The following is a 13,969-nucleotide window of genomic DNA, read 5'->3' as shown; positions in this document are numbered from 1 at the left end:
ATGTCCAAGACTTTAATACACCCTCCAGAATATTTTCGCGATAATATTCGGCATTTATTCTGATGACACTGTCGATTATTACGAGCGGAGAGCGACCATCGGCTGTTAAGGCGGCCCGCACCATCACCATGATGATGGCCGGCGCTTGAGTTCTGGTGGCCAACCGAAGTTGCACATTTTCAGCTGACCTCTTTGGCAAGTAAACACGATCATTTTGTTTGTTTACAAACTGCTGGACAACGAATGTTTTCTCATCGGAGAAAACCAAATTCGGCAGATCACCGCTTTCGGCCAAGCGAAACAACTCTTTAGCTCTTTTCAGTCTATTTTCTTTCTGTTGCGGTGTAAGTTCTTACACTTTTTGGAAGTTCAATGGCAATTTTTCAATATCTGCCGAATGGAACATTGCGATATGTGCAGCTCACAAGCCATTTCTCGGCCACTGAGACGCGGGTTTCGATCAAGTCGTTTCATTACTTTTCGAATGCTCTAACGATAGCCACTTGTGGTTTTCCAGCCAAATATAAAGAAAATACACTATCACGAATAACTTTTTTCTAGAAAATTTTCACCACAACGCTTTTGTACGCTTGTAAACAATATAATGAGCTTTCACTGGAGTATTTTTACAGCTGCTGGACGAGTGGCTTAGAAATGACAGCAGTCTGAAGTTGGTTGCAGTTTTTTTCATCTCACTCAGTATTTGTAATTTAAGAAAACAGTAGACTAGTGTTAGGGATTTAAGATACGTAATGATATTGATTAAATAAACTGGTTATTCGGTTGGCCACAACACTGATTATGCCAAAATAAATACCCTTATACTAGGGACCTGGTTTACATCTGATGCTGGTTTACTGAAGTCCCAAAGTGAGGAAAGCAATGCCAACTATGTATGGCATGCACGCACCAAATTTTTTCTTATTACCTTTCATGTAAACTTCCACTTAGATGAAAGGTCCGAAATCTTTGAAATTTATACTTAAAAACTGAGATTAATTCTAGGTTTGTCCTGCCGCGAAGATAGGAAAATTTTGAGGTCCGTATTGGGGCCTCCTTTTATTTCCAACACTGGCAAGTATATTTTTTATCCTACACCCGAGATTCGGTTACAATTCTAGGGCAGAAATTGCACATTTACGCATCTCACCTTAACAAAGTTTCGTTATTCATAGACCTATTCTCAGATCTTATGTAAGTCGGAATAGGTAGATAAGATTAGAAAATATTTGTAGATATTATATTTGGAGGGGACACATTTCAGAATATAATATCTATAATTGGGCTTCCGTAAGAACGGTGTTAACTGTACAAAATACCTTCAAAAAGATCTCAGAGGAAGACCTTTCAGAGATCTTCTTTATATGGACAAACTGTTTGTTTTTTTGGAGAAAGATAGAGCTGTAATCTATAAATATTTCTAGTAAAGATAACTAAGTAAAATCAGACCCTTTTGAACCTCGGAACAAGCTACACAATTTTTATTTTCTTTAGTTTATTAATTGCACCCTTGAGACTAAATTAGGAGTCAATCTTTCAGGGGGAGATTTCATAGACAAGACAAGATGGTGGGGGGAGCTTTCATACTTCTCCAAAGACGAGTTGAAGCAGTGTCCATAATAAAACTGGAGCGAAGTCTACATAGACGAGTTGAAGGAGTATCCATAATTGAGCTGGAGCACAGTCTCCATAGACAAGCTGGAGGGCATTCTCCATAGACGAGCTGGAGCACAGTCTCCATAGACGAGCTGGAGCGCAGTCTCCATAGACGAGCTGGAGCGCAGTCTCCATAGACGAGCTGGAGCGCAGTCTCCATAGACGAGCTGGAGCGCAGTCTCCATAGACGAGCTGGAGCGCAGTCTCCATAGACGAGCTGGAGCGCAGTCTCCATAGACGAGCTGGAGCGCAGTCTTCATAGACGAGCTGGAGCGCAGTCTCCATAGACGAGCTGGAGCGCAGTCTCCATAGACGAGCTGGAGCGCAGTCTTCATAGAAGATCTAGACCGCACTCTTCATAGACGAGCTAGAGCGCAGTCTTCATAGACGAGCTAGAGCGCAGTCTTCATAAACGAGCTGAAGTGAAGTCTGCGTAGTTTTCATAGAAGAGCTAGACCGCACTCTTCATAGACAAGCTAGACCGCACTCTTCATAGACAAGCTAGAGCGCAGTCTTCATAGACAAGCTAGAGCGCAGTCTTCATAGACAAGCTAGAGCGCAGTCTTCATAGACAAGCTGGAGTGAAGTCTCCATAGTTGAGCTGGAGCGAAGTCTCCATTGACATAGCGAGTTGGAAAGGGAGTCTTCATAGATGAGGAACATACTCTCCGCAGGCAGAGTTTCCATTGTTGGAGTCTACGCAGGCGAGTTGAAGGTGGGGTCCTCATAGACGTGTTAAAGGCGGAATTTCCATAGACGAGTTGTGAAGCCTCCATAGACGGGAAGTCTCGTACCTTCTGAGGGACTTCATTTCATCGGTCTTCTACGAATGAAACCTTTAGAAGATCTTCATTAGAAAGATGATTCTCATGAGGACTCAAAAATTGAGAGAAGTCCTCTTTAGGTACCAGCTGTCCAAGGTCTTCCTCAATTGGAGACTCATTTAAACTTTTCTCGCTATAGATGAAGGGTTCAATAGAAGGGCTTTGAAGGCTTTCATTCTATCGATGAACTTTTAAAGTTCCATTGTCTTTACAGTTTAGAGGTCTTCTGTCCATAGAATACCGGTTAAAGGTTTTCTGTCAATAGAACCTATTTTGAAGAAAGCATTTTACTCTTTTCTTCCTATAGAACACCTCTTGAAGTTCTTCTGTTTATAGAAGGCCTTTGGAAGATTTTCTGTCAATAGAATACCCTTTGAAGGTCTTCTATTTGCAGGAGACCTGTTGAAGGGTCTATTGAAGGCCCTCTTTTTATAAAAGGCTTTTGGAGGCGTTCTGTTTTTCCAAGAATCTTTAAAGGCATTCTATAGAGGACCTATGGAGACCTTCAGTTTTCCAGGACCCTTTGAGGATTTCCGTCTATAGAAACCCTTTTGGAGGTCCCTTTTGTGTAAGGGCCATTTTGATAGTCTTCATTCTGTAGAATATCTTTTGAAGGCCTTATTTAAAGGGCTTTCAATATGTATTTTTCGGTTAGAACACATTCAACAGGTTCTTGATAGAAAGAAGATCTTCAGCCGGGTTTCTGTAGATAGAAAAGTTGTAACAGGTGTAGAATATTTTAAACCTTATGCCTTGTTCTCGAAAAGCCTAGACGTATTTAATGCATCCTGTAGCATGATTCATCTTTTAAAAATTGTCGGAAATAAAAATTTATTATACCACATATTCTTTTCAATATATTCTACGTACAATTTTCTATAAACAAATTTATTCTAAAAACAATTTCTCATAGGGATGTTTATCAAAAACACCCTGAATAACATTGCGGGCAATCGGAGCCAAGCCCTTTGTCAATGCGGTATGGATTTCGGGATAGATTTCCTTCCAACTGTCAGTTAAGAATTTATTCATATTATCGCTGAGAAACTTATCGTTGAATAGATTCTCAAAATTGAAAATGACATTCTTTGGTTCCAAATCAACGGTGAATTTATCCAATTTCATGTGGGTAGCACCACCATCCTTTACATTTGGTGTGCCCATCCAACTGATAGTTATTTTGGGTTCGACTGGAAGACAAAACAAGGATTAGGAAATAATTACATATGTATTGGAAAAATCGTTACCTACCCAGTGTTACATTGCTTTTACCCGAACCGTGTATGGGAAGTACCAACACCTTGCCGGATATCTTATAGTCTCCCACTAAGGCCAGTTTATCAGTTTTGAATATAACTTCATGTTTTGTTGCCAAATCTTTGCCGAAGCCTCTGAAAGTAAAAAAAAATCAAACGAAGTTATCAGAAAACCAAAAAAAATAATTATACGCACTTCGTTTTTAACAATGTTGCCGTTTTAAGTCCAATCCCCACGTTGTTGGTAAATAACAAATCAATGTTGACTGGACTATCACTACCCTGTTTGATGTGCAACTTTTTGACAGGTATGGGATCCATGGCACTTAAATTCAGGCTGTCATCACCTGGGAGTTCAAAAAAAAAAAAAAAAAAAAAAAAAAATAGAAAATGGTTATGGAAAAATCAATACCTCCTAAGGACTTATTATGCTAGGAGTTCAGGTAAAGATCAGGATAATAATTTAGTTTGAGGAAAGTGGTTAAGGTAATTTGAAGCCGAATTTGTTTGGAGTATATATTGATCTTAATACTCCTCATTTTGAGAACCTTATTATTTAGTAAAACATACCACCATATTTCTCCCTTGCAATAAGTCCAATAACTTTTCCAATACATTGTTCATCGCCATATTTGCAGGGCTTTGGATCATCCGCTGAAACAGTTAGAAAATAGAAATTTATTAAGTGAAAATTTTTAAATATAAATATTAAGTATTAATTAGGGTTAAATCCGCGTGAAAATAAATTAATAAGATTTACGGTTCATTATCTTCATATAGGAGAGCTGTGTCTCCATAGTCCTGCTGAAGGGAGTCTCCATAGACGATGTGAAAGCAAATCTTCATAGATAAGTAGAGAGGAGTCTCAATAGATGAATTATAGGAAGACTCTATAGACGTGTTGAAGGGAGTCTGTATAGACGAGCTGATGGAAGTCTCCAGAGATGAGCTAAAGAAAGTCTTCATAGACGAGCTGATTTAAAAGACAAGCTAAAGCGAGTCTTCATAAACGGTTTGAAGGAAGTTTTAATAGTCGAACTGAAGAGAGTCTACGAGACGAGCTGATGGAAGTCTTAATAGTAAAAATCCATTCTGGAAGACCTGAAGAAAGTCTCCTTTCGAGACGAGCTGAAGGGTGTCTCCACTCTAGAGGAGCCGGAGGCAGTCTGTTCAGTCTCTAGAAGCGATGAAGACAGTATCCTCTACCTGAAGGTGGTCTTCTCTCTAGATGAGCTTTTGAGACGAGCTGAAGGGATTATCCTTTCGAGACTTGCTGAAGGGAGATTCCACTGTAGATGAGCTGAAGAAAGTCTCATTTTGAGACGAGCTGAATGGAATCTCTAGAAGAGCTGAAGGCAGCCTGTTCTTCAGAAACGATGAAGGCAGTCTCCTCTACCTGAAGAAAGTCTCCTCTTGGGATGAGCTAAATTGAGTCTCCTTTGGGGACGTATTGAAGGGAGATTCCACACTAGACGTGCTGAAGGTAGTCCCTAATCTAGACGAGCTGAGGGCAGGGTCCATTCTATAAGAGCTGTTGGCAACCTGATTTTCAGGAGCGATAAAGGCAGTATCCTCTACTTGAAGGGAGTCTTCTCTCTAGAGTCTCTTCTCTAGACGAGCTAATTGTAGTTTTCTTTATAGGCCAGCTGAAATGTAATCTCCATAGGCGAGCCGAAGTAGCCTCCGTAAACTAGCTGAGTGGGTCTCCATTGATGAGCTTAAGGGAGTTCACCTAAAGAGTGCCGAAGAAAGTTTCCTCCTTAAAAAAAATAAACAAAATCTATAGCCGACTGAACGGACATATTTATGAACAACTAGAATGAAGAATTTACTGAAGTCCAGAAGCAAGTATCCTCTCCTCTCAAAAAAAGCTGAAGAGTGTTTAAAGCTGAAAAGGAGGGGTTCTATACATAAGTCTAGAAAAACGCTTTTATTGAGGACCAGAATGGTTCGAATCCTTTTAATCTTCCGATCTCGAGGTCTGGATTTTTGATGCTACTCAATAATCTATAATCAACAGAATAAGGCTGAAAATCAAATTTCTCCATTCTTATGAGGATTTCTTTAAAGCTTCGTCGAGGACAGACTCTTCATTATCTGTTTAAAATGAGTATAGAGATTAGATTTTAGGTACAGAAATGGTCGGGTTGGACTCACTTCTGGCCCTAAATTTGGAAAAATATTAAGACTTTCGATTGGCATCCAAAAAGGACCTGATAATGTCTATAGATATTTCCTTTCAGACCGTTTATAGCAATACTCCTTTGAGTCCAATTAAAAGGTCTAAATTGCCGTTTAAATTTCAGCTATTCCAAAACGATTCATGGGCTAAGTTTTTACGATCATCGTATATTCTTCGAGACTGATATCAGTTTCATTATCCTTGTTTCAATATTGGTCACATGTTTTTTTCGGAACGTTAATATTTTGCAGAACACATGTTTAGTACGTGGTTTTTGTACACATCCGTTCCGGTGAGAAATCGATTTTAAATATCCTTAATTTTCACAATTCCGCTTGGTATTTCCTTAATTCACTTACGAAAGGCACCGTTCGCCACAGCACTCCACGCTGTCACCAAGCCGAATAAAATCAAAATATTTACAAAATTGCTAAAATACATTGTTGCTATTTTATTTCGGTTAGTTGTTGTTTTTTTTTTTTGCCTGACAATCCGCACAATTCGAAACGTGTTACAAAACTGTTAGAGAGCCTTTTATAGTGGCGGCATTTTATAGACTTGTCTATTTTGCAATATTTCCACTGAGAATTGCAAGTTTTCAATTTTTTGCTCTAATCCAAGTTCATCGACAATTCGCACTGCTGGCTGTAGCGTTGATTTCCTGTTCGCATGAATAAATAATGGAGATAAGTTGGGAGAGAATGTTGGACTTCCGAATTGATGAATTGGAAAAAAGTTAATAAGGTTATAAAATAGTTATTATCTTTTATTGAAAATTTTACATTACATTTTTGGAAATTATGGTATTTATAAATTGAAGAATTAATAGCCATAGGGTCTAAAATTAATATGTATGGAGCTATCCTAATGTGTTATGTTGAAAAAAACTCATAGGATTAAGTTTTTAAATACAGAACAAAGATGTCAAAAATATCTAATGAAACTGGAAACAAATAGAGAATAAATTGCGAATAAGAATTATAAATCAATTCAATGAAGAGTCAACAGAAATTGCCGAAGGAAGAAGGGCGTGCATGAAGTCTCGTTCTTAATGAGGAACAAACATTAAGCTATTCGTTGCGGAATATTTTGATTTTGATTCGTCAAGGGAAATACATTCCATCAAGGGAAATACATTCCATCAAGGGAAATACACATGACTGAAAGTGCTACCGAATGGTACCATTGCAGCAGTCACCCTAAGTGTGAACAGCTTCCGGCAATTCAAATATCTTTTACAAGACGCATTTGTCAGATACTCGTTTGTAACATTTATTTATTCAATCAATCACTCATCCTAAACGATTCTTGTGAATAACCATTAGGAATTATTCAATAAATTTAAATTCAATAGAATCCAAGCTTATCGCGAAGATTTGTAAATAACTTATCATAATTGATAAAGTAGACAAGCAATTGACAGAACCTATTGTAGTCGGATTATAAACTTATTTCCACTTAACAAATGAATATAAATTTATTCCTGAATCTAAAGAAGATTATTAGATAACAGAATTTAGTAATAAACATTCGTTTGAAGAGATACCCTCCAGACAAGCCTCTTCTGAACTTCTTATATGAATACCTTGTGGTCGACGATATATATCCTTTCTTGTTTTCCATATAGGGATCACCTGAAGGGAGTTCAGCAGACCTATAGAACCCTATTTAGACCGCCAGTTTTTCTACCTGAAGTTTTCCTTCAGGTTGTTTACAATGATTCCCCTCTGATCACCCGTACAGCTCCCATCTGCGTGTCTAGAAGACACCCTATGATAGTCGATAAATTCTCCCATATTACAGCCTTATTGGAGACCTCGAAGCAAGTGTATTTTAACCACAACTTAGGGACCAAAACTTAAAGAAGGACCCTATGGGAGCCTTATATACGTTTTTTTATTACAGACTTAATGGAGACCTCGATGGACTTAAGGTAAGTTATTCCAGGCGTCCTCAGGGGCGTGTTTGTAGACGACCTGCAAGAGTATTGGGACTCTCTTATGCTCATCCAAAACGACTCTCTTGAGACTTACTATAAAACCTCATATAAACCCCCTTCTGTTCCTCTATATATGTTTCCATTCAGCTCGCAATTAAGAATCCTCCGATCATCTTAAAAAAAACCTGGTCTCCATTGAGGTTATCTAAAAGGCTCCCTTGTAATCGCCTATATAGACACCTTGTTGTCATCTACAACACTCTCTTTAGAACGTCTAGAATTACTTACATTATGTCCATGGCGGTCTCCAAAAAGGCGGAAAATGAGAACCATAAGGGAGACTTATATACCTTATGGTTCTTATTTAAACATTGACTAAGTTTTGGTTAATTTTTTTTTAAAGAAATCCTTATGATAGCCTTTAAAGACTTCCTTCAGGTCGGAAATAAAGATTCCCTTTGTCTTCATTTTGGAGTCGATAAAGACTTCCCAAAGACTCCAATAAACACTCCCCAAGTCGTTCAAAAAGATTTACTTCATGTCCACATAAAGACTAGCTTGAAGTTTTCTATAAAAACTCCATTGAGATCGTCTATGAAGGGCCTCTTATGTTCATTCTAAAAAAACTCCATTGAAGTCCTTATTTAGCACAACACTCCTTTCAGCTTGTTAAAAAGGGGACACCTCTCAACTTCTTCTGTTCGTCTTTATAGACTCCACACAGTTCTTCCGTTGAAACCCTTTGCTTTCCTATGGATACTAGTAAAAACTCGCCTGTGGATACTCGCATTAGCTCGTCTAGGGAGATTATATTCACAACAGTTAGAAAGGGGACCCTTTTCGCGTCGGTCCACATATAGAGGACTCTCTTTTCTTCGGCTTGCCTTTAAATGGCTCCACACACTTCAGCTGACTTTTAGAGAGGGGACCCTCTTCGCGTCGGCCCGCATATATAGGGCTCTTTTCGCTTCAGGTAACCTGTAGGGGGTTTCCTACGCTTCGGCTTGCCTACATAGGGCTCCCTGTGCATCAGCTTTCCTATAGAGGACTCTCTTCACTTAAGCCCGCCTTTAGAGCGCTCTATTCGCCTCAGCCTGCCTATAGAAGAATGCTCTTTTCGCTTCAGGTCCCCTGTAGAGGGCTTCCTATGCTTCAGCTTTCGTATATAGTACTCCACACGCTCCAGCTGCCCTATAGAGGACTCTCTTCGTTTCAGACCGCCTTTAGAGTGCTCCCTTCGCTTCAGCCCGCCTATAGAGGGATCTTTTCGCTTAAGGTAACCTGTAGAGGACTTCCTATGCTTCAGCTTTCCTATAGAGTACTCCACACGCTCCAGCTGCCCTATAGAGGACTCTCTTCGTTTCAGCCCGCCTTTAGAAGGCTCTTTTTGCTTACAGTAACCTGCCTATAGAGGGCTCTCTACGCATCAGGTAACCAGTAGAGGACTTCCTTCGTATCAGCTCGCCTATAGAGGGATCCCTACGCTTCAGCTTGTCTATAAAAAAAATCCCTATGTTTCAGCTGTCCTATAGAAGACTTTCTTCGCTACAGGTAACCTGTAGAGAACTTCTTACGCCACCGTTCGCTCCCATTCTTGGCTTCAGCTTCATAGAACTCGCATTAGGGACCTTTCAACTCAGCTATAGAGTTCGTCAGCTTATCTGTCATATTGCCTATAAAATGTTCCCTTCAATTCGCGTGAAGACTGATCATTCATCTTGTCTATGGACTTTCAATTCAGCCTGTCTATGACCTTCCTTTTCAGATAATTTTAGATTCACTGTTGAGTTCGTCTATGGAGTCCCTATTCCGCTCGGCTATGGACTTCTATCAAGCTCGTTTATAGAACTCTTATTCTGTTGTCTTAACATCTTTTTCACCTCGTCTATAGACCCCCTATTCAGATCGTTGACAGGCACACTTTTCTTCAGACTTTTCCGTCTGACTTCCGAATCCTCTATAAAAGAGTTATTGACGTCATTTATAGATTCCCACTTTAGGATTGTTAGTCTCCAGTTTCAACTCGTAAATTTTCCTCCTTTTGCTCAATTTTTAGTTCGCACAATCCCTTTTTATTCATCTCGCTCATAGATTCTCCACCTATATTTGTTTCCAATATTTCCCAGCACGTTTTAATCAAAACGCCGTTTATTTCAATTTCCTATAAAATACTTATTTATTTCCTACAACTAACTAATATCACATTTTATTGGGCAAAGAATTCCTCATAAGGATATTTGGTGAATACATGACCGATGACGGTGTGGAAAACTTTGCCAAAGGCCGATGTTATGGATGCTCTCAACTCGCGATAGATGTCCTGCCAATTTTCATTCAAAAACAAATTCATGTTGTCGCCCAAGGCCTTATCGCCATTGAAAAGATTGTCAATTTTGAAATGCATGCCTTTGGGCTCCAAGTCCATGCGGAATTTTTCAACTTTCATGTAGGTTTTGCCATCTTTTTCCATTGGGACACCGGCAAATTGCATTTTCACGAGGACATTGGCTAAAGAGAGAATTAACAAAAGAACATTATAAAAAAGGTATCAAAGAAGGTGATATATTCAAACTTACATAGTTTAATGCTGTTAGTGCCACTACCAGATATGGGCAATACTAAAATACGGCCATCTACCTTGTAATTGCCGGCCAATTCAATTTCGGGAACGGAGAGATGGATTTCATGTTTCTCGCTTAGGTCCTTGCCGAAACCCCTGAAATGGAGATTATTTTAAATAATTCAAATTTTTTAATAAAAAAATTAGGAGACTCACTTAATTTTCACAACATTGGCATTTTTCAAACCCATCAATTTGTTGTTGATAAACTGCAGATCGATGTTGACCGGACTCTCGGCTCCCTGTTTAATGCTGATTTCCTTAATGACCAATGGATCGATGGCAATTAGATTTATGGAACCCTCTCCCTGGTTCTTTTGGCGTAGAAAATATTCCATAGCCTTGGAAATACAATCGGCATCGCCATACTGACATGGTTTTGGTTCATCAGCTGAATGAGACAAAATACATTTATGTTAATACGTTTTTTAAATAAATAGATAGCCAAGATTTCATAAAACAAGTTTTTTTTTTTTATTCTCAATATCATGTTGAAACTCTGCTGAGTTCAGGAAGATATTGTTAGCACTTGTAACGTAGAGAGAAACGAATTAATTCTCGCAATTAAAAATCCAGTTTAAGGTAAAATTTCAATAAAATCCAGTTTCCGTTGTAACTGTGCAAATAATTAGCAGTGAAATTATCTCAAAATGATTGGGTGTAAACTTTACTCCCCAGAACAATAATTTGTTGTTTATGTTGTTATAATCAACTAAGACATATAGTTTTTGTAAATTAATTAATCAAATTGATGTGTAATACCTAGTGTGGCAATCAGGTTTTTTTCCTATTCGCTTGACACGTAGTTAAACAAGTAGATATGTTTGACTTAACAACAACTCACGCGGGCAGACAGAGTCTTGGAAATAGTGCAGCTTAGATTGAAAATTCACATTGATTCTAGAAATCTAAAATAATGGATACTTGAAGGACATTGAAGGATAATTTCTGTGAAATTGTTTCTCCCTGTCCCTGAAATCTTACCGCTTTCCCCATTTTAGAGACTACGCAAAATTCCATATTCTGCTCGTATAGAGACGACCTCAGAGACTGCTGATTCAGCTCTCCTGGAGACAACCGATTCAGTTTGTCTAAAGACAAACTGTTCAGCTCTCCAGTTCAGTTTTCAGTTGGCCTTTTGAACTATTCAGTTTTGCTCGCCTATTTCCGATCTATTCAGTTCAGCACGACCATTGACGACCTATTCAGCTTAGATCGTCCATTGACGACCTATTCACTTCAGCACGCGAATTGACGATATATTTATATGATGACCTATTCAGTTCAGCTAGCCCACTAACGACCTATTCACTTCAGCTCACCTATTTGCTATCTATTCAGTCCAGTTCGCTTATAGACCACCTATTATGTTCAACTCTCCCACTGCTGACCTATTCAGTTCAGTTCGCGTATTGCCGACCTACTTAGTGCAGCTCGCCACCTATTCAGTTCAGCACGCCCATTGACGACCTATTTAGCTTAGCTCGTCCATTGACGACCTATTCACTTCAGCTCGCCTTTTTAGGATCTATTCAGTTCAGCTCACCCTTTGATGACCTACTCAGTTTAGCTAGCCCACTAACGACCTATTCACCTCAGCTCTGCCATTGACGACCTATTAACTTCAGCTCACCTATTTGCTATCTATTCAGTCCAGTTCGCTTATATACCACCTATTATGTTCAACTCTCCCATTGCCGATTTATTCAGTTCAGCTCGCCCTTTGACGATCTATTGATTTTAGCTCGCCCATAGAAGAAATATTCAGTTCAGCTCACCCGTTGACGACCTATTCAGTTTAGCTCGCCCATTGACGACCTACTCAGTTCAGTTGACGTCAATTCGCCCATTGACGTCTTATTAAGTTTAGCTCGCCCATTGAAGACCTATTCAGTTTAGCTCGCCCATTGACGACCTATTTAGTTTATCTCGCCCATTGACGACTTATTCAGTTTAGCTCGGTTATATACGACATCTTTACTTCAGCATGACTGCATTCAGTTCTGCTCGCCCATTGACGACCTATTTAGTTTAGCTCGCTTATATACAACCTATTCATTTCAGGTCGTCTATTGACGACCTATTCAGTTCAGTTCGCGTATTGCCGACCTACTTAGTGCAGCTCGCCTACTCTACTCAGTTCGCCTTAGCTCTCTCTTAGAGGGCTGCCTTCGCCTTAATTCGTGTATTGAGGACTCTCTACTCTTCAAATTACATATAGAGGGCTCCTTACGCTTCATCTCACCTATGGAGTGCTCTCTTCGCCTTAGCTCGCCTATAGAGAGTCCTCTTCGCTTCCCTTCCCTTTCTCTTCTCCTCAGCTTCAGCTCGCTTCTGGAGCTCCCTGCGCTTCAGCTCACCTATAGAGAGCTCATTTCACCTCAACTCAAGTATAGAGAGCTCCCTGCGGCTCAGTTCGGCTGTGGAGCGTTCTCTGTTGCTCGTTTATAGAAGATTTCTCCCACTGACGACCTATTCAGTTCAGCTAGCGTATAGACGACCCATTTAGTTCAGCGCCTCAAAGACAACCAATTCAGTTCAGCTCGCGTATTGCCGACCTACTTAGTGCAGCTCGCCTATTGACGACCCATTCAGTTCGGCTCAGCTATTGACGACCTATTCAGCTTAGTTATTGACAGTCTATTAAGTTCAGCTCGCCCATGGACGACCTATTCACTTCAGCTCGCTTATATACGACCTCTTCATTTTATTGGCGACCTTTTTACTTCAGCTCGCCTATATACAGTTCAGATCGCCTATTGACGACCTATTCAATTCGGCTCGTCTATATATGACCTAATCACTTTAGCTCGCCTATTATCCACCTATGCAGCTCAGCTCATCTGTGGACGGCCAATTAACACCTTCTACATTCGACCCGTTTATAGAAGGTCTCTAGAGGTCCTATTCATCACGTCTATAGAACGTCTATATGGCCCCTATTCAGCTCTTCTGTGGACCGGCGTTTCTACAGAGTCATATTCAAATTTAGCTCGTCTAGAGAGACCCTATTCACCTCGGCTATAGAACATCTGTTTGGCCCCTATTCAGTTCTTCTGTGAACCAGCGTTTCTATAGATTCATATTCAGCTGCTCTATAGACTCCTTTTCAGTTCTTCATTCACAAATTGTTATCCATTTTTCTAAGTTGGACATAAATTTTTTTGCCAGTTTTCAAAACAAATAATCCACATAAATTTCAAAATTTCAAATTTTGTTGTAATAGCAACGGAATATTTTCATTTCGCACTATTAATTTATAATAGATTCTCGAATTTTGAAAATTTTCTCACACTTATATGTTAATAATTCACTTCCGGCGAAACTTACGAAATTTGGCATTCACACTTAGGCAGGTGGCGGCGGCAAGTGTCACAAAAATAGCCAATTTGAAATGAAACATTTTAGTTTTGATATCTTGGATTCGGAATTAATTTTGTCGTTTTGACTTTTTTGAGAACACTAATGAGAACGACTGGCTAATTGGCAGCG

General features: G+C 39.5%; 2 protein-coding genes across 2 annotated transcripts; both read right to left on the bottom strand.

Annotated features, from left to right (window-relative positions):
• Positions 1-3,279: 3,279 nt before the first annotated feature.
• Positions 3,280-6,434, bottom strand: LOC131800624 (protein takeout-like). Its single transcript, XM_059118122.1, has 5 exons — positions 6,278-6,434; positions 4,307-4,390; positions 3,933-4,083; positions 3,732-3,871; positions 3,280-3,670 (listed from the first exon to the last, which is right to left on the bottom strand). The coding sequence occupies exons 1-5, from the start codon at positions 6,357-6,359 to the stop codon at positions 3,369-3,371; spliced, it is 759 nt and encodes a 252-aa protein (XP_058974105.1). The 5' UTR covers positions 6,360-6,434; the 3' UTR covers positions 3,280-3,368.
• A 3,580-nt stretch (positions 6,435-10,014) lies between these two features.
• Positions 10,015-13,969, bottom strand: LOC131800623 (protein takeout-like). Its single transcript, XM_059118121.1, has 4 exons — positions 13,808-13,969; positions 10,634-10,868; positions 10,434-10,573; positions 10,015-10,365 (listed from the first exon to the last, which is right to left on the bottom strand). The coding sequence occupies exons 1-4, from the start codon at positions 13,878-13,880 to the stop codon at positions 10,064-10,066; spliced, it is 750 nt and encodes a 249-aa protein (XP_058974104.1). The 5' UTR covers positions 13,881-13,969; the 3' UTR covers positions 10,015-10,063.

Source organism: Musca domestica, unplaced genomic scaffold, assembly GCF_030504385.1.
Source record: "Musca domestica strain aabys unplaced genomic scaffold, Musca_domestica.polishedcontigs.V.1.1 12, whole genome shotgun sequence".
Classification (NCBI taxonomy): domain Eukaryota; kingdom Metazoa; phylum Arthropoda; class Insecta; order Diptera; family Muscidae; genus Musca; species Musca domestica.
The sequence above is the reverse complement of the archived record's forward strand: the minus strand, read 5'-3'. Positions and strand labels throughout refer to the sequence as shown.